A 21,123-nucleotide genomic window follows, 5' to 3' on the forward strand; every position below is an offset into this window, starting at 1 on the left:
AGAAGATATCGTCCTTCACCCCGTTGCCATGCTACGAGGTTGTGTACCCAAAGCGTGGTAACTTTTCAAACTAAGTTTTGCCTTCTGGAACATAGCGATAACTGTGTTATCTCCAGTTTATCATAAATTTCAGCACATCTATACAATATTCATCGTCAGAAATGGCCGTTCCGTTTTCAAACACCAAACTCAGAGTGCCAAAAGGTTTCCAAAATATTTTGGAAGGACTCGCACGAGAAGTGCTTCGAGCTCAGCCAAAGGATGTGTTCGAATTTGGATGCCAGTACTTTGAAAGCATGGTCAGAGTGAGAGAAGGTAAGATAAATATTTTCAATTTGAAACATACAGGGGATTACCGCACACCTTCAAGACTTCCATTTGCCAAATACACGAACAACACTCTGACAATGGCAGTGATTGTGCCTATTGTCTTACCCGTCTAACATTGTCAGTAATAACAACAGGTTGTTTATGTCTAATCCAACTTGAGACCAAATGTGGATTTATGTTTAGAAGATTTACATTCATAAAAGTGAGCAGAAATATGTTGAAGACCAACTACAATGTTTGTCAGCATGATCAGACACGATATTAGTTCATGTGTATTCAGGGTTGGGTTGATGTTTTTGGCATTTTGACTGACTGATTTTGATTCCCTAGCAGTTGCCATTTCGGGACATCTGCACTTTATGGGTTCCTACCTTCGGTAGTTAACTCTAACCCAAACCCTAATCCCAAGCTCTAAGCGAACCTAACCCCTAAACCCTACCTTCCAGGGACCCATAAAGTGCAGTCTACCAAATATTTCACAGTTCATGTATCAACAGTGCAAGAAAATGTATGATCAACAGTTATGGTTACACAAAATTTCAATTCTGTAACTCTCTGTAGGAATTGGAATCATACATTTTCCATTTTGGTATCAAAGAAGAGTAATTTCACATGAAAAAGATTGAGTTAGAACTTAGAGACATAATAAAGTTTTGTAAATTGTAACATACATTCATTTTGTTTCTATCAATGTACTTTCAAAATGACAAATGGCTTGGGTGCTGGTAATAGATAGTCACACTTTAGATAATTGACAATCTAAGTAAGTATTAATAAGAAATAGTAATATCCTGTTTAAAGCTGTGCATTCTCATCATCTAAAGAGTCAAAACAGATTCTGATGCAGTAGATGAAGTAGTTTCCAAAGTTCACAGACAAGGAGGGTCTGAAACCAAAAGTGTTGAAGGCCTTCATCATGCTTAACAGGCCTTACTTGGCAGGTTAAATTTTCATATGTTGTGTTACACCTGTCTAAGCTTGATTTGTGGGTATAAGGAAAATGCAGCAAAAATCATATCTTAAATGCATGATTTTATTTTGTACACTATTTGATTATCATATTTACTGATTTAACAAATTAAAAAGGTATGATATCCACTTGTAATTGAAATGTTTGTTTCCCGAAGACATTTTCAGTCATCACTCATTCATGTGCACACAAAAAGTGACATCACTTTGTTTCATGGATTACATAGTCGGCTACTATACAACAGCATGTATGGCAGCCCATTGCATTAAGTTTTGACATCTAGGATAGCAGATGACAAGATGTGACAAGGTTAGAGCTAACAGTATCTTTTCCACTTGACACACGGGTTTCTTGTTCAAATCCTTTCGCTTGAGTTTGATATTATATGGCAGCTCCAAGTCCATTTATCTAAAACTGGATCAGATTCTAAGACTGTCAAACCCATCACTCAGACCCATGTTCATGTATATTGTATATTGATGCTCATGCTGTTGATCATTGGATTTTCTGGTCCAGACTCAATTATTTACAGACTGGCACTATACAGCTGGAATATTGCTGGGTCCAGCATAAAACTCACTCACTCACTCACTCACTCACTCACTCACTCACTCACTCACTCACTCACTCACTCACTCACTCACTCACTCACTCACTCATGTATGTTAGTCACAATTAGTATATATCTTTGCATGGGTTTCTGTGTAGTGTGTATTACCTATTGCTAGTACATAATACTGATGAAATTGAAAACAATGTCAACCTTAGCTCACATTTTGCTACACGATGCAAGTTTCTTGACATCAAGGACTGTGTTCAAAATATAAAAATGTTTGACAGAACTAAATAGTGTTGAGGAAATTGTAAATATTTATGCTATTTTTTTTTCTTGAACATTTGTGCACCATAGCAAAAGTGATAAATAGCAAAGAAAGATAACTCTACTTTATCATCGTTGCAAAATTTAATAGCTACATTTTGAGCAGATATGAAATGAAATCCAAGTTTATCTGCAGTTTGAAACATAAGTGGAAATTATGTAGTACTAGTAGCCTATGGACAAGTAAGATACCATTATTTGATTGCCTGAAATGAGAACTGACTTGTCCTGAGCTTCAGGTCAGGTGATGGGATTTTTGAACCCTTGAGTTGGTTTTCTCCGTTTTTGACAGACTATTTTCTAAATAGTCCTAGAGACTGTTCAAATGTGGTAATAGTATGGTAGAATGTGCTGTCAAAATGTGCTAAAATAATGTCCAAAATGTAACATTTTTTCTCCTGCAAAATAATTGTCAATGACACTGTTTCCATTGATTCCCAAAGAATTTGTCAGTTTTTGTTCAGTTGGCAAGTTATAAGTTATAAGCATTGGGAATTGCTGGTAAAGTCATGACTGATTTGATCTTCCCAACTGATGGTTTATCTATGCAATCAGTTTCCACAGCGTTGGCAGAAAACATCCAAAATATGGAGCATTGTTGATGTAAGGAATTATTAACAAAGCACCTGCAAGCAGCCTAGCTGGAACATGGTGCTATGTATGTATACATCACAACTGTCTTACTCAGTACTTCTGTGTGAAAACTGTATCATCAGTAATGTGTTACGCATAATCTATACAGTGAATTCAGTCATTATTCATCAACTTCAATAATGCCAAACAGTTTAAAGAAACGTATAGCATTTAAAAAGTTGATGAATAACAACATCTGTATTATTAGCATATTATGATGCGATGTTTCAGTATTCTTTCTTCTACTGCAAGAAAGTACAAGGTTTTCCAAAGCAAACAGCTAATCCAGTTACAATAGACTGTTCAGGCCCAATCAGTGTGCAAGGCTACGCTTATGTTTGGAAAACTCTGTAGATCGCAATGTGACATGTACTTTAAGAAGTTATTCACATATCATCTTGGCCAACATCAAAGTGATAGCACAGAGAACTCTAACTGTAGAAAATCTCCACTCTTCAATAGGCTCCGACTCATTAAGAAATATGATATGCGTGACCTGCTGGACAACTACTTAGATTATTCTGTCATACCATCAAACCTAGCTACGAATCGCTTCATCACTGAGTGGATAAAGCAAGTGGAGATTAAGTCATTACAGGGACAAAATGTCTATCTGTCAGACAGGTTTTGAGTAGATATTCCTTGATCGGACATGGTGCACTGACTATATGGAAACTAGCTATTCATGCTCCCTATAGAATTAGAGACTTATCATCAGTTGCAAACATCGGTGTGAGTAAAATCAAATCTGGTGAATGTAAGTGTGGAAGAGTAACAAATGACATTGTTAAAAGCACATCCTTATGTTCTGCCCTATCACAATGCACGAACGAAATGAACTGTTTGACAACCTGTGTGGTGTCATTATATATCATCTTTTGGAACCTTATTTCATCGTATGGGTATTGCTGCCATGTAAATCATATCTGTGTCCATATCTGATGTTATTCAAGAACTTGTAATCTTCAGTCGTGGAGGAAATAAAGTCTGTCTATCCATTCTTCTACTGTTTTAATAAAAAGATATAGATATTGGATTCTAGTGATTGTGATTAGTAAATTGAATTCGATTCACCAAATATGTCAGTGAATCGTAACAGCCTTGGGAAATAATGTGGTTCATTGTTTGTGAGACAGACTGCAATGCAGGAAGGCTAGGCAGTAGGGAAAATAATGTGTTTCAGGGATTGTGAGAGAGAGACACAACATTGAAGGGAGGGCTAGGAAGAAAGGAAAATAATGTGCTTCATGGATTGTGAGAAAGACACCATTGCATGGAAGGCTAGGCAGAATTAACGGGGAAAATAATGTATTTCAGGGATTGTGAGAGAGAACGTTGCAGGAGGGCTAGGCAGTAGGGAAAATAAGTGGTTCTGGGATTGTGAGACAGACTACATTGCAGGAGGGCTAGGCAGGAGGGAAAATAATGTGTTTCAGGGACTGTGAGAGAGAGAGAGAGACAACATTGAAGGGAGGGCTAGGAAGAAAGGAAAATAATGTGCTTCATGGATTGTGAGAAAGACACCATTGCATGGAAGGCTAGGCAGAATTAACGGGGAAAATAATGTATTTCAGGGATTGTGAGAGAGAACGTTGCAGGAGGGCTAGGCAGTAGGGAAAATAAGTGGTTCTGGGATTGTGAGACAGACTACATTGCAGGAGGGCTAGGCAGGAGGGAAAATAATGTGTTTCAGGGATTGTGAGAGAGAGAAAGAGACAACATTGAAGGGAGGGCTAGGAAGAAAGGAAAATAATGTGCTTCATGGATTGTGAGAAAGACACCATTGCATGGAAGGCTAGGCAGAATTAACGGGGAAAATAATGTATTTCAGGGATTGTGAGAGAGAACGTTGCAGGAGGGCTAGGCAGTAGGGAAAATAAGTGGTTCTGGGATTGTGAGACAGACTACATTGCAGGAGGGCTAGGCAGGAGGGAAAATAATGTGTTTCAGGGACTGTGAGAGAGAGAGAGACAACATTGAAGGGAGGGCTAGGAAGAAAGGAAAATAATGTGCTTCATGGATTGTGAGAAAGACACCATTGCATGGAAGGCTAGGCAGAATTAAGGGAAAATAATGCATTTCAGGGATTGTGAGAGAGAACATTGCAGGAGGCCTAGGCAGTAGGGAACACAGTGTCTTTTAGGGATTGTGAGAGAGAACGTTGCAGGAGGGCTAGGCAGGAGGGAAAATAAGTGGTTCTGGGATTGTGAGAGAGAACATTGCAGGAGGGCTAGGCAGTAGGGAACACAAGGTGTTTCAGGGATTGTGAGAAACTAATGCCTGCCTTGCAGAAGACCCATGCATTGTTAGAACAGATACTCAACTACTTGGTCTTACTGGTTAGGGTGGACAAGCTCAGTCACTGGATCCCATATCACTGTGCCATGACCACAAGCAGTTGCTCAGTATTGATCACTGGATTGTTTGTTCCAGACATGATTATTTACAGGATGTTGTCATGAAGCTGGAATATTGCTGGGTATGATGTTTGGCAGCAAACAAATATACAACTAAATTTGTCAGACATGCACAAAATGTTAAGAGCAAATGTTTCACTCTTTTTGTTTTGGTTATTTTTGGTAACCAGACGGAATAAATGTTTTGAAGTCATCGATTTCTAAGGCTCTAGATGCTATTTAGATATGTGATTTTTCTCAAAATCCAATTATCCATCTTTATGTTCTTAGTTTCACAACGTTTGAGGAATTAGGAAATTTTTGTTTTTTACTTACAGATTTGCTGCTGATTTGAAGCAAATATCTGCATCTGAAAATTATTTAATTAATACCTGTAGGCATGGTCATTAATGGGGTTTTGTTTCATGATAAAATACATACTCACCTCTTTTTGATGCGTTTTTTAAGAGGACAATGCTATCTGTCACTTCAGATTAAATTTTTCTTGTTTTGGAAACAGCACACAGGTAAAATATCAGTCACCTTCTTCTTACTGATGTATTTCTATTTGAAAATGTCTAAAAACGAACAGGCCAAATGCAAAGGACATGGTTATTCTGAATATCTTTGTTAATGCACTCTGATCTTAAGTGTGGCAACACTTCGTGGTCATCAGCCTTATGAGACATTTCCACCAGTGTCTGCAATAAGATCAAAGTGGCTCCACATAGTGGTTGTTATTCAGACTCAGTACAGTTTTAGCGCTGTCAAGTCAAACTATTGATGTTCTAAATTACTGAGCCAAGTGTAGTAACTGGTATTCTACAGGGACCTATTTCTAGTCTGGTCCTGTTGATTGCAACCTAACAGGGTTAGTAGGAGAGTCAGCAGAGCAGACCTTGTTAATGAGAGTGGCACAGATTCCACGACCACTCCACAGCCTCTTCATGATGTTTAATGAGAGATATGTGGAGAGCTTTGAAATTTCAATTTTCGTAAGACAATTCCAGGTGACCAGTATAAACTGTATTTCACTGGTTTTTAGAGTTGGCAGCTTGAACCAGAAATAAATGTTTTTTCATGATTACAATTTCCGTCAGTTTTATGCAGTCCCTGCATTGAGTTTGTGGTATGGCATAAACATCAAGACCTGGTTCAGAAGTAAAAGCATTGAGACCTGGTTCAGAAGTAAAAGCATTGAGACCTGGTTCAAAAGTAAGAGCATTGAGACCTGGTTCATCAAGGCCTGAGGCTGAGAATTTATGAATGTCAACTTGTCTTTGTGATGAGTGCAATATTTCATTTCACCAAATGGAGGAGTAAGACTATTCTCCTAAACATTGGGTTCCTCCAGATGAAGAATTTGACGTCAATAAATTTTGAAGTTTTATTTGTATCACTTCTCAATGCTGTTTCAAGATTCCATTAAGTTCAGAAGTAATGTGTCAAGTGCATTGAATTCTTTTGCATTTTGATTCAAATTTGCTTTTCTGATATTTTTAGTTGAGTAGTCTCATGACGGACTCCTGTGAACATGAGCAGAACGATAACTGGGAATTATTAGGATTGGTCTACACTCTGTAATACTGAAGATGTTGTCCAAACGTGACAGTTCTGTGTTATTCATTTTTGCTCTGAATAATTGGGCATTTGCTAAGTTCAAAAATCATGTTGTTGCTCCCTTTTTTTTTTTTTAGTGAATAAATAATTTCTTTTACTTTGATAGAAAACTATTTGTACAACACAAACTCTTTGACCAGATGAATTTTATGTTCCTAATTCAAAAGCCTAAAATTCCTAATTCTTGCAGTGATTACTGTAAGAAGGTAATTGTCATTGATACCTTAAACTTTTGCAGAGTGAAAACATCTAGCAAAATATATTGCATTTGCTTTATGTGGACTATGTCTCATGGAGTTAGAATAATTAGTCATGCATTGATGCCTTCGGTTTATCTCAAAAGGTTTGAGAGTCAAGGGAAGTAACTCTTCGAATCCTGGTGAAATCAATGACAGCTAGTACCTAACAGTGATACAGGGATTGGGAATGAGAACTTTGACAATGGGCCATTTTCAGGATCATTAGCCATTTTCTGAATTTAGAATGGGCCATTGCCCTTGTATCAATAGTAAACTTCAAACTTTTTATGGGCCATTTTTCATTCAAATGTGCAAAATGCCTTTATCCCAATCCCTGGTGATACTTTTTCTTTTGCTGATAATTTGACATGCAGCATAATCTTTATTTGAAAATAACTGAGATCAGTTATAAATAACCAATATCAAAGTGAAAAATAAGGAACATACAAATCTAAGCTCAAAGACTTTAATATTACCTAACTGATGATGACAGAATTAACAATTATAAATCATCATGATAACAAACCCATGGAATCTACCTTTAGTTTTGTGAATTTGGTTAATGTTTGAAATAATAATAACTTATAGAAAATCTTTAATGGTAATTACTTAAATAGCATACTATGAGTGAGTTAGTGAGTTTAGTTTTACGCCACCTTTAGCAATGATCCAGCAATATCAAGCAGGGGACACCAGAAATGGACTTCACACATTATTGTAACCATGTAACCATGTGAGGAATTGAAACCATGAGAAGCAAGGGCTTCCACTATTAGACTGTCTCTCTGCCCCTAACATACTGAGGCTTAGAAAACATAGTAAGATTAGAATCAATGCAATGTTCTAAATCATCTGCATATCAAAAGATATTTACATGAACCAAAACATTCAATAATGATATGCGTTCAAACAGTGTTGAACAACCATATAAGCTACAACTCAACTAATCATCAATGTAAACAAACCATAATTGGTATTATCCAATAAAACAATAAGGACTCTTCATAATTCTAGGGAGAGTGATGATGATTTTAAGAACCGACAGGGGTGTTCTGGGGAGGAGGATGTCATCAATTTTGTACACATGTACTTGGGGTGGGGGGTTGTTATTTTCATTTTACATTTTCTCCATTAAAACAAAATCATCTTATTCCCCCTTTCAAGAAACACATCTTTAGGATCTAAGCAATTCAAAATAATAACACATATCTCAATTTTGTTCTCCAGTATGACTGGTCCAGACAATCCTGTTGTTGTAGATGGAGGAGCAAATATTGCAAGACATGATTAACTATTTCTTTTCTCTACTACAACTTTTCAGGGCTAATTTTTGTTCCCTCATCAAGTCAACATTCACCCGATGAAGGAGCAAGAATTAGCTCTGAAACATCATAAAATGCATTTAAAGAATACAAAGAAGTTGTTATCCATAAATGGTGTCATGTATTCATGTTCATCAAGCTTCTAAATCCCTTTCAAGAACTTCAAATGCCAATGTCTTTTAATAATTTTTCTCTGTTTTTCACACAATAATCTGCCCATAAATTTTTAAGATAATCTTTAGACTTCCTGGGTAGCAATCAACCAATGTTGAAGAATTTGAACCAATTTCAGTCTTCCTCAGAATAATCAACTGACGTGAATTGAAACCAATGGGCATTGTTATGTTATAGATAGCTTGTCTGAACAGACATCAGATGACTGATGAAATGCCAGTTTGTTTTCAGTACTGCTGGGTACCTGTCACCTTTGACATTTCTTAATGAGAGGATTATAACTGACTGTTAGATTCAGTAAAGGTCATCAGCATACGTCAATAGCTATCTTGGGATATGGTGCCTGGGTTTAGAATATGGTACAAATACACCCTCAAGGTCACACTAAGTCTCTGGTGGGCTGAGTTTGTTATTTAGTGCAATGTTCAAGTTATGTGAAGATGCAGTGGGATAGCCTAGTGGTTAAAGTATCCCCTGGTCATACTGAAGACCCTGTTTCGATTCCCACATGTGTGAAGTCCTTTTCTGGTGTCCCCTCCTTTGGTATTGCTGGAATATTGCTAAAAACATATTTACTCACTCACTCACTCATTCAAGTTATGTGACAGCGATATGGAAATCATTTGGACCAGACAATCCAGTATTCAACATTGTAAGCCATGATAGTAGATGAGATTTGTCAGCATCTTTTGGAGTATGTTTCTATTACATCTGTGAAACATGGTATGATTGGGCTTCTGGTTATTTTCTTGGCAAACATTTGATTGTTGTCAGAGGTAAGTAGTGGATTGGTATGTCATGGTTAATGACTTGGTTGATGTATGTCATCATATCCCTATGCATATACTGATGCTCACCATGTCAATCACTGGGTAGTCTGGTCTAGGGTTGACAGCTGTCACAAAGCGAGAATATCGCTGAATATGTCATTAAACAACCTAAACAAATCATTTCATTTGATGAAAAATGTCAGTGATGTATTAAAGCTAAATGTGTTTAGACTGGACCCATTCCAGAAAACTAGGACATGAATGATGATCTCCCTGATATGTGATAGATACGGTAACCAGTCTGTGTGTCCGTCCAGATTGTGTCTAAAACTTTCAAAAAACTTTGCACACAGAAAAATCAACTTTTACTATTTGCTGCTGAGGAATTGTTATTTTGTTTTCATTACAAGTTTGACTGTGACTCGCTTCACTGTAATGTGTCTTTTTGGACCATATCTCTGAAACTGATAAGTATTCTTCTATGAAAAATATAGAGATAAAGATTATAAGCTTGTGACATGCTAAGGGTTTTACATTTGTATTTATCCATTTTCTGTTTTATCAGAATTGCAATAACAATCAGATGAGTTTCAGTTCTTGGTGGCTAAGGGGACTCAGTCATTATGTAATGAAACAAATGTTTTTCTATTGGAAAAATAAAATGTTAAAAAATCAAGACATTTACTATTCCTGTGAATGTAAATAAATTATTTAGAAAGCTAGAACAGAGTTAAGATTTATCTTATCAACTTTAAAACAAATTGTGATGAATTCCTTCTCCCACACATTGTTTAACTTAGTGTGAAGTCAGGAAACAAAAGACAAAAACATGACAAACTAGACACTCCTGTCCCTGAGTGTATCTTACACAGCTTGGTTATAAATAAATAACTTAGACCTTCTGATCAATACAAGGTGGCATCATATCACAGATTAATCAAAGTTTTGAAAGCATGATGATCGCTGTGTTCAGTTTACTAAATGTAAATTCAGAACCCATTCACACTTTCAGTACTGCTGCCCTCTGACTAAGGGTTGTAAATCTAACGTCTAATTAAAGTCTGTCGGATTTTTTAAAATGATAGACGAAGAACACGAATACAGTTAAGTATTGTTCTTGGTCATGTTGATAGAGTACCAACTTTGAGAGGTAAAGGTCTGTGTTCTGATCCCTCATCACAAATTATAGTGGTACTTGTAGTTTCCCTTAGGTTCAAGGGAGTGTGATACAAGCAATCGTTAGTCCAAAGGTGATCATAGATCCCATACTTTAACATAGACTTACAAATGTCTTAATGCTGAGGTTGCTTTGTACAGTGCCTTGATCTGTCTAGAGACAGTTTACTGTGTGTGAGTAGGGTATCTATGACTGTGCTAGGGTATCATAGATCCCATACTTTAACATTAATTTAACACATGTGTGTGCATGCTGCTGAAATGTCATGGCTTCCCTTATGCTTATAAAATATTTCAGTCAAAGGGACCTCTAAATCTTTTTAACACTGCCACTCTTTAATAAAATTACAGACTTGACGTTCATCATTAATTTGGACATTGGATGTGTTATGGTGGTGTAACATCACAAACAAACCCTTTCATATTTTGAAAGTGATAAGAATATTCAGCAGATGTTGTTTACTATAGTAAATCTGACTACTTCAAGATGTGCTTTACCTGAACACTTGTAAGAGTGTGTTGATATATGTGTTAATGAGTATATGTTTCAGCATAAAATTCGGGTCCCAAGGTCATGGATGCAAAATGTCAATGGGACCTAGTAACACACATCCTTTCTCCCAAAATATACAGGATAATTATATTTGGAGCTGCTGTTAGTCATTTCGTTGAATATTTAAGCTTTGTAGATTCTTCGAGTTTCCGAATTAACTTCAGCTGTCTTTTTTACCTTAACTAAATGTTGAGAGTTTCAGTGATGTAGAACTCGATTTCTTTTCCTTGTTATATATTTCAAGCATTTCTTGTTACTGTCAATAATCAGATCCAATGGTTGACATCATGAGCTTGCTGTCAATCAGTGCATGAATCCTCTTCCAGTGGAGTAGGCAAGGATGGTAATTCTGTTAATTCAAGAATTAACTTAGTATGACTTAGGGCATGCAATCACATTCTGTGTCAAAAACCATACTACTGTCCTACAATAATCTTTATATCTTGAAGTAAAGGTAAATGTTAGTATATATGTTGTTATTAGCTGAGCTGCTGGATCAACTGTAATGCAGCTGGACTCTGGCCTAATCTCGCACTTTAGTAACTAAGAAATAGCTAAAATAGTATAATACTTCTCAAGAGAATAAGTGGCATTGGTGGATCCAGAGGTGAGGTCAGGGGGTTCGAACACCCCCGTCCTTTGAAAATGACTTACGATCACATTCAAGTTTTTTGTATTTTGGCTTTGGCAGAGACAGTGTGAGGTTCAGCAGGTTCAAACCCCCAGATCTCCCCACTTTCAAAATTCCTGAATCCTCCCATGTGCTGTATACTTTTAAACATAAGGTTTAAATCAATAGATTGCTGAGCGTTTAAAATAAACATGAATGTTTTAAGAATATGTGAGAAGATGCTTAGGTTGTTACAGGTATTTTCAATATCATTATCAGTGTTCACGAATAGTGTCTGACGCTCTGACAAATTCGGCAGACTTGCCAACGGTCAGACAGAAGTCCCCAACCTGCTGGCTCCAGTGTCTGACTGAATATATCACAAAAAGTTTGTCTGAAGTTGTTATTTGTGGCATGTGACACTTCTTCCCTGATTATAAATTTATGTTTATAATGTTTGTTATTATATTATTTCATGGCCAATGATGAGAAATGTTAAATCTGAAGTGTGTGTTTAATTTTATTCTGTAGGTCCTGTGAATTTTCAGTGGGTCAGACAGACATCTGAAACTTACAGGACCCATTGTCCTGTTACGTTGAAACACCATTCGTGAACACTGCTTTATGTCATGTGAAACACAATTCTATGAATTGTACTTTGAGTATGGTATCATAACGCATGTTGCAGTGTTACATTGTTCTGGTAAAGTGAAGGAATATGTACTAGCTCCTCTAATAAACTTTTAAGAGTAAGGAAAGGAAATTAAGAGTTTAAAATAAAAGTCAAATCACACAGAGTAATTTATATGGCGCTGATAAGATCCAAAGCACATGGAATGAGTGTCCAAGCTCTAACAAGAGCCAAAGCACATGGAATGAGTGTTTCAGCTCTAATAAGAGCCAAAGCACATGGAATGAGTGTCTTAGCTCTAATAAGAGCCAAAGCACATGGAATGAGTGTCTTAGCTCTAATAAGGGAAAAAAACATGAAATGAGTGTCCTAGCTCTAATAAGAGTCCAAGCACATGAAATTAATGTCCTAGCTCTAATAAGAGCCAAAGCACATGAAATGAGTGTCATGGCTGCAATAAGAGCCCAAGCACATGAGATGAATGTCATAGCTCCGTAAGAGCCGTCCTAGCTGCAGTAAGAGCCAAAGCACATGGAATGAGTGCAGTTTCTCTAAACAGAACATGGCACATGGTCTGAGAGATGGTGGGTTGTGCTTATTGAAACAGCGCGCAAAATATGGTGAACACGGTTTGTGACTTTATAAACAAAACAGATGTATTTCATCAGAAAAGTGATACATGATTGATAAAATGGTGCTTTCCCGGTGTATAACTGTGTATAGTGTTTAGGGCCCAGTTCCATGGATACTTCATGTTCGGTAGAATGTTCCTGTTCTTCGGTATCAGTCGGTGTTTCCTTTATCAAGAACTGACAAATGCACAGTGAATTTTACAATCAGATTCACTGCCTCCATCATGCTGCTTTTGGCAATAACGTTAAAGTTCAAAAGATTAAAAGCTTAGCACTACAGAACCTTAGCAAATGGATGTGGATAAGAACAGGAATAAACATGCGATGGACCCCAGCTGCTGATCCTGTTTGAAGTTCATTAAAAATCTATCTTGTGCAGCACAAATCTGGTTTTCTGGTGCATCTTGGAGAGATTAATTATCTGGAGTTATTTATTATTTTGGTGAATAGAAGAAACATAGGCTTCCATCATGTGATCTGTCTTGAAAGGTATCAGGGCTGAATTCAGAATCAATATACATAATGGAAGCCTTTGAAATTCACTCAAATGATGATGACAGTGTTGACATTGACTTGTTTGTAAACCTATGAAGATCCGGTTTAGAACTGGTCTTCAGTAACCCATGCTTATCTCCCCTGTGAAGATCTGGGTTAGAATTGCTTTCAGCAACCCATGCTTGTCATAGGCAATAACTAACGAGATCAGATGGTCTGGGTCACTGACTTGGTTAAAACACGGCGTTGTATCCTAATTGCATAGATTGATGCTCAATCACTGGACTCTCTGGTCCACACTTGATTATTTACAGACATGTGCCATATAGCTGGAGTTAGTGAGTGAGAGTGCTTTGACACAGGTTTTAGCAATATTCTAGGAATATCATGGTGGGGAAAACAAGAAATGGTCATCACACATTATACCCATATTCGGATTCAAACTCAAGTCAGTGGCATGACAAGTGAGCACTTTAACCACTAGGCCACCCCACTGCTCCTCACCATCAACAGGTCTATGATATTGACTAAAGAAGGAAATGTATTGGAATCTGTGCTATGGTCTTAAAAACATACATTTGGCTAAAATCCTACGCGTTATATGTGCATATTCATAATTGAGTGGATACAATATTATACAGATCAGATTTTTGGCTCAATTTAAAAAAATTGTAAGGCAGGAGTAATTGATTCAAAATTCATCTATGTGTGTTTTGTTGATGATTGTAGTCTGTGCAGAAAAATAATTTTTCTGTTTGTGTCTTAGCTGCCTTGATTCTTGATTAATTTTTATCTTGTGATGAAAATTTGACCCTACAGCTGAAATGGATGAGAAAAGTAAGTGAAAGTAGAGCAATGTAATTAGCTATTGATTTTCTGATTGTGATTATTTCTTGTTCTTTTTTCAGTGATCTTTCAAAATGTCAAATCAGCTATAAAATTTGGCCTTGTAGTAAGAACATTGTAAAGACCAGTAGAAATTTGCCTTGATAGATTTTAGTAAAATGTTATCTTTATACAATTTTTATGAGGACTAGTTATCGAAACACATGCTCATTTTCTGTTACTATGAAAAGGGTTCTTATTAAATTTGATTGTTTATTTTGTATTCATGATTACCAGACTAAGACTTTATTGTGATTGAAATGTGAAAAAAATGGCTTTGGCTTTCAAGAGATAATGTATTTGAATTATAAGGGACATAGATAGAACATCTTGTGTTACATTTTAACTTTTTCAATTGCAAAGACAGGAAAGAAACTTTATGTAATTCCATTCCAGAGTTTGAAACATCTTCTATTCCATATGACTTGTTTTTATTGTTTAATCTCTTTAGTCTTTGTCAGCTTATATTTACTGGAAATTGAAAATAGTATGGCAGTGTTCAAGAAATAATAAAACAGTGATTAATTTAAAATGTACATTGTCAGTATATTTTTTTATGCATTTTGCGTTACAGTATTTTACAGCACAGAATCCTGCTTGATAATACAGCCAGTTAGTGAGCCTAAACTAACACTTAGTACTGAATATATTTTAATTCTGTAAACGTTCCCTCTAGATTATCATTTCCTGTGGGTGTGATTACAAAATGACTCTTATACTTTGAAGATGTGCACTAGAAGAAATTCAACTAAAGAAAGAAGGAAATCTGTTTTGGTGTAATTCTAGGCCCGTGTAAATAATGGTCTATGGCCGGGCTAACATGACTGCCTGTTTAACAGGTCCAGCTATCATTTTTATCCAATTTATGTTAGATACCCCAAGAAAACAGTTACTATCTATTTTTCCTATTACAATTCACAAGTGAATTGAAAATATCCATTTATGAATTCAGTTCATTATTCATGGTCACTGAAAGCAAATATTTGCAAAGTTTAGTTTCACAGAAAATATCTTTTAAATGTTTCTGCTTAAACAGTTACATGTTGGTTATTTTAATTTCTTGAAATTATTGTCATGAATAAATAGTATTATTCATTACTGTACATTTATAAATACATACTGGCAGTGTGGTAGCCTAAGGGCTACAGCACGTTTGTCCCGACATGGGTACATTTCTGGTGTCCCCCTGCCATGATTTGCTGGAATATTGCTTAAAACCATCATCACTCATTCACATGTCACATTCACCTCATAGTGTAATTGTTGCTCAAAGTAAATAATAGCATTCTTGAATACTCAGTGTCTGATGAAGAGGTGTCTAACATAATAAATATTTTCACCTGTTCTGTTGTTATGTACTTTGAGAATGAAAAACCTTAAATAAGTTTATCAATTTGTTATGTACTTTGAGAATGAAAAGCCTTAAACAAGTTGGTGCTCCTGAATAAGGAAAAATGCTGGCTGTGCCTGGCTGGTGTTTCTACAAGGGTGCACATGCTGGTGACCAGATGAGTCAGCTCTTGTCAGCTGATATCTCTACCATCTCACAACAAAGGCCCCGTACCTGTCCATATGTGTGACTCAGCCATGTCACAGATACTCACTCTACTGCCATGCCTGCCAGAGTCTCAAAGCCATATAGGTTCAGGTTACAGGATGTTGAACGAGACATGTCTGGTGTTAGACAAAAATCTCAGAAAATATGTAATTTTGATATAAAAAGATGAAGGGTGAGAGAGTGAGTGATTGACTGAGTAAGACTGAGTGAGAGTCTTAGAGTGAAAGTGAGTGAGGGAATGAATGAACATGAGTGGATGGGTGGGTAGGTGAGTGAGTGAGTGAGTGTGAGAGAGAGTGAGTTTGTGGATGGGTAGGTATGAGATTGGGTGGGAAGGTTGTTGAGTGAGTGAATGAGTGAGTGCAGCCAGTCAGCAATGTTCCAGCAGTGTCATGACTGGGGACAGCAGAAATGGGCTTCACACATTGTACACGACGAAATGAGAGTTTACAAATGTGAAACCAAATCTTGCTATTTTTAGGATTATTGTATTTTATAATGGCTGGGCGGACATGAACATGTCAGGAACTGTCAAATAGGTGATACTTGTTTACATAAATTTTCTGAAATACAGGTGAAAAGTCACATTGTGTTTGGTTTGTGACATGTAGTTGTGCTAGTTGTGCTGGTTGACCCCATACAGGTTTTGCTGGAAGAAATTGGCGCAGTGTTTGAATATACTCATAGAGAGAAATATAGGAATAGTAGTTTCCCCTTAAAGTATCAGGATCCATTCATAGGACCCAATTTGTCTCAAGTATGTACATGCCCCAACTAACCTTTTGGAGTGATGAGACTCATGAAGATCTGGAGTAGAGTTAGTCTTCATGAGCTCATGCTTGGCATAAGATGTGACTAACATGATCGGGTGGACAGACTTGCTGGCATAAGATGTGACTAACAGGATCGGGTGGACATACTTGCTGGCATAAGATGTGACTAACATGATCGGGTGGACAGACTTGCTGGCATAAGATGTGACTAACAGGATCGGGTGGATAGACTTGCTGGCATAAGATGTGACTAACATGATCGGGTGGACAGACTTGCTGGCATAAGATGTGACTAACAGGATCGGGTGGACAGACTTGCTGGCATAAGATGTGACTAACATGATCGGGTGGACAGACTTGCTGGCTTAAGATGTGACTAACAGGATCAGGTGGACAGACTTGCTGGTTGACATGTGTCATTATATCCCAGTTGCCTAGATTGATGCTTACGCTGTTAATCACTTGGTTGTCAGGTCCATAGCTGATTTTTTACTCAGCGCATCCATATAGCTGGAATTTGTCTGAGAGGAACCTCAAACAACAAACAAAACAAATCCTGTGTGTTAAAGATGTTGTGTAAGTAATTATGTTTAATTTAGACATGGCAGTGGACTTAAAAGAGTTCCATGAAACCAAATTCAACTGTCTGCCAAAGTGATTTGATAGCGTAAGCTCAAACGCAGCTCTTAATTTCATTTTCAGTTGTGAACATTTCAGTATTGTTTATTCACATTTCAGTTATTGTTTATTATTTTATACACAGTAATCTCTTTGTCTCTCTCGATAGGTCTCTCTCTGTCTGTCTCTGTCTTGCTCTTTCAATGCTCCTCTTTATCCTTTTCTCTCTTCCCTCCTGTCTCTCTCTCTGTCTCTCTCCTCAGTTAGGAATCTACCTTTAAACAGGTATGTCGTTATTGTAACAGCTCACAATATGTATGTCTTAAACTTAAACCAAACTTATGAGTCATACCAGAAAATATGCCAGTCAGCGTTTTGAAGTGAATCTCACCTTACCTGGTTCAGGAGATGATGACCCTCATAAAGCAGGTCCATTGATAAAGGTGTGAGTCAGATTGTCCTTGGCATGACACGCTAGAAGTCTCACCAGGGTCATATCTACAGTCATCTCTTTGTGAAATCAGTGGCAAAATCTTCAGTCATTGGATGTTTTGTATGAGCTAACTTTTCTGTTGAAGTCGTATGAGTGCAAATGTAAAGGATGAACCAAACAGTGTTCAGGTCTGTGGACCAATACAGCTATGACTGTCTTTGTTAAAGTACAATCATGTGATTGTACTGCTATGACTGTCTAGTGAAGCGCCAGGTCTAGTACAGGTATTAAAAGACTTGCAGTGCTATGACTGTCTGTGTTAGTACAATCTTGTGACACTGCTGTGACTGTTGAAGCGCCAGGTGCAATCTTGTCTCGTGTCACTGTTGGTGTTAAATCATAGGTCTCGGTCAGTGTCCCAGTGTCCCAGGCGATCAGTCATATTCATTTTCTCATAATTGAACTCAAGATTTTTGAACTTCTGATTTAGTGTTTGAAACACTTATTGATGGAACATATTTTAGGCACTATTAGGGCCTGAAAACATGTTTAATTCATAGACAACTTGCTTCACTTTCTGAAAAGTCATGACTGAATATATCTTGAAGACTCCAGGAAGTTTATGTTCATGATATAATTGTCGTCCCTTTGAAGTAGCATGTTTCATAATTTTACGTTGGATGTGAAGCTTCCAAATGCGATTTCGTGCTTTCTGAAAAAAGCCAGCAGAGAACCATAGATTTTGAAGCTCTCTTAATGCTCAGACAGTCATAAATTAATGTTAATGTATGGCACTTATGAATATTTTAGCTCTAAGAGAGCTTTCACAGTTTAGGCCCAGAATAAAAAAAGCTGAAAAGTGACGCTAACTAATTTATTTGATGATTTCTCACTGGTAGTAAACCTGTCATAAATTGTGAGATTTCTGCCAATTCCTAAAATTAGTCAATCTTCTGACAACTGTAGTGCAAAAACTGTGTGTGCTGAAGTATAAAACATGTTGTGCTATGACTGTGTTATATAATGGTCTTAAGAGCAAGACACATGTATTGGTACAACTGTCTGTGTTGAAGTATAGGTCTTATGGAACATGTGGCGCTTCAACTGTTTATGATAATACAGGTTTTATGGACACATCTAGTGCTACCACTATGTTGTAATCAAGGTCAAAGTTGCATATGTATCATCATGCATGAGGTCAAAGGTCAAAGGTCAGACAGTACTCACTAACAAAGACAGCTTGCTATGATTGCTGCAGTAAACAACCCTGTGGTAGCTAATCGTCTAGTAAATGTTTTTGTAAAATCTGTAAACGAAAGTAAGGTGTGGAGGTTTTTTTAATACATGGATTATAAATAAATCATTTTGAGCTCTGTGGGACTGGTTTGAGACTGTGTGGAATTCATAGCAAAATATTTTGACTCAGATTTGGAATAATGTTATTACTACCTTCTGAGACCAGGAAATCAGGTCATAGTGGAGGCTTAGGGCTTCTGGGGCTCATAGCTTTACAGAGAACAGGCAGGAGCTGACTAGGTCCACTGTTTCCTTAATCTGACTGTACATAGTTGTCTCCCTTAGCAGCCAAGTTCTTGTGTTCTGATCCCTGATGAACTGAGGTCAAGAGTTCTCCTGTATTCAAGAAATCCCTTACTGGATACTGACTGACTGACTAAATTACTGAATCATTGACTGATGGACTAATACATTGAATCATTGATTGAATGATTGAATTACTAAATCATTGACTCACTGAATCATTGACTAAGTTTCTGAATCATTGACTAACACCTTGAATCATTGATTGAATGACTGAATTACTGAATAATTGACTGACTAACGAAATTACTGAATCATTGAATGAATCATTGACTGACTAAGTTATTCAATCATTGATTGAATGACTGAATTATTGAATTGTTAACAGACTGAATTCCTGAATCATTGACTGTCAGACTAAATTACTGAATCTTTGACTCACCAAATCACTAACTGACTCACTGATTCACTTACACACTCATCCACCTGTTTTAATTCACTCATTCACTTGCTCAAAATGGTGGAATTGGGATGTGATGAGTTAAAAGTCGGGCGGGCTTGGTTGTGGCAAGTTCCCAAGTAGACAGGCACTACACAGTGAACACATTTGGGGAGCGTGGAGCTATTTCTGGGAAAGATGAGGCACAACGCCTCTTTACTCAGTTGCCCAGCAACCCTACAAATGTGAAAACAGTGGAGAACAGCTATCTTTTTCTTGTCCATATTGCTCTTGTTGAATTGACAATCGTGACTTTATCCTTCAGTAATGTCTTCTGAATTGGTGTAATAGCATGAAAGAGTTCTTCAGTCAGATGGTGCTGCAATCTGGTGCTGGAACAGACCCATTTGTAGATTAAGCTGGGAATAGTTCGCTCTTTGCTGTATGTGTGGTGATGAAGGCTGGTGTAACTGGGCCAGATCGAGGTGCTGGGCCAGATCAAGGTGCTGGGCCAGATTGAGGTGCTGGGCCAGATTGAGGTGTGGCGGCCTGAATGCTACATAGCTGAGAGTTGGCAGGTAGCTTGGTGCTTAGTGGTGAGTGCCAGATATGATACCTGAACCTGAGGTTGTTTTTTCAAGTAAGAGATTTCAAACTTTGATTTGATACCTGTGAAGTAATACACAGTATTGCATACCCAACAAAGCATTTTTATCTCTAATAAAAAAGTAGGTATCATTATCGGAAATTTCTGAAAGGTCACATTTGTGAAAAAAGTTATTCTGAATGAATACTTTCTTTCATGATAAGGCTGATGGGGTAGCCTAGTGGTTAAAGTGTTTACTTGACCCGGGCTCAATTCCCCACATGGGTACAGTGAGTAAATCCCATTTCTGGTGTTCCATGCTATGATATTGCTGGAATATTGCTAAAAGCTGTGTATAAGCATACTCGCTCGCTCACTCACTCACTCACTCACTCACTCACTCACTCACTCACTCACTCACTCACTCACTCACTCACTCACTCACTCACTCACTCACTCACTCACTCACTCACTCACTTGGTTGGCGTACATCATTGTATCATGATTGTGTACATCAATTCTCATGCTACTGATCACTGGACTATCTGGTCCAGACTCGATATTTTTAAAACCTCTGCCATATAGCTGGAGTATTGCTGAGTGCAGCGGAAAACTAAAATCACTCACTTACTCACACCACACCACACCACTTGGACGTCATTTCCCAACCGAGCCATCTGGTCTGACCAGAGATCCATTTGTGTCATTTTTGACCAGCATTGTTCGATGAGCATGTGTTTTAACCCACAACACACACGTATCGACGAGACATGTCAGATGAGAGCAAAGTGTGTGTTTTGAGCTGGTTTGTTTTAATGTAAACATGTAGTATGAGAATAAAGTGATTATGTTCCCATGTCC

At 37.4% G+C, this 21,123-nt stretch overlaps 1 protein-coding gene across 4 annotated transcripts in view; it reads left to right on the top strand.

Moving 5' to 3' along the window:
• Window positions 1–21,123, top strand: part of LOC137288433 (enolase-phosphatase E1-like) — a 219,327-nt gene that overhangs the window by 382 nt on the left and 197,822 nt on the right. For all 4 annotated transcript variants that reach the window (XM_067820787.1, XM_067820789.1, XM_067820791.1 and 1 more), the window contains exon 2: window positions 134–315. In XM_067820787.1, coding sequence (XP_067676888.1) covers window positions 162–315 — 154 coding nt within the window. In that variant the 5' untranslated portion in view covers window positions 134–161. The remainder of the gene's footprint in view (window positions 1–133; window positions 316–21,123) is intronic.

The sequence above is a fragment of the Haliotis asinina genome, chromosome 1 (genome assembly GCF_037392515.1).
Source record: "Haliotis asinina isolate JCU_RB_2024 chromosome 1, JCU_Hal_asi_v2, whole genome shotgun sequence".
NCBI classification, from domain to species: domain Eukaryota; kingdom Metazoa; phylum Mollusca; class Gastropoda; order Lepetellida; family Haliotidae; genus Haliotis; species Haliotis asinina.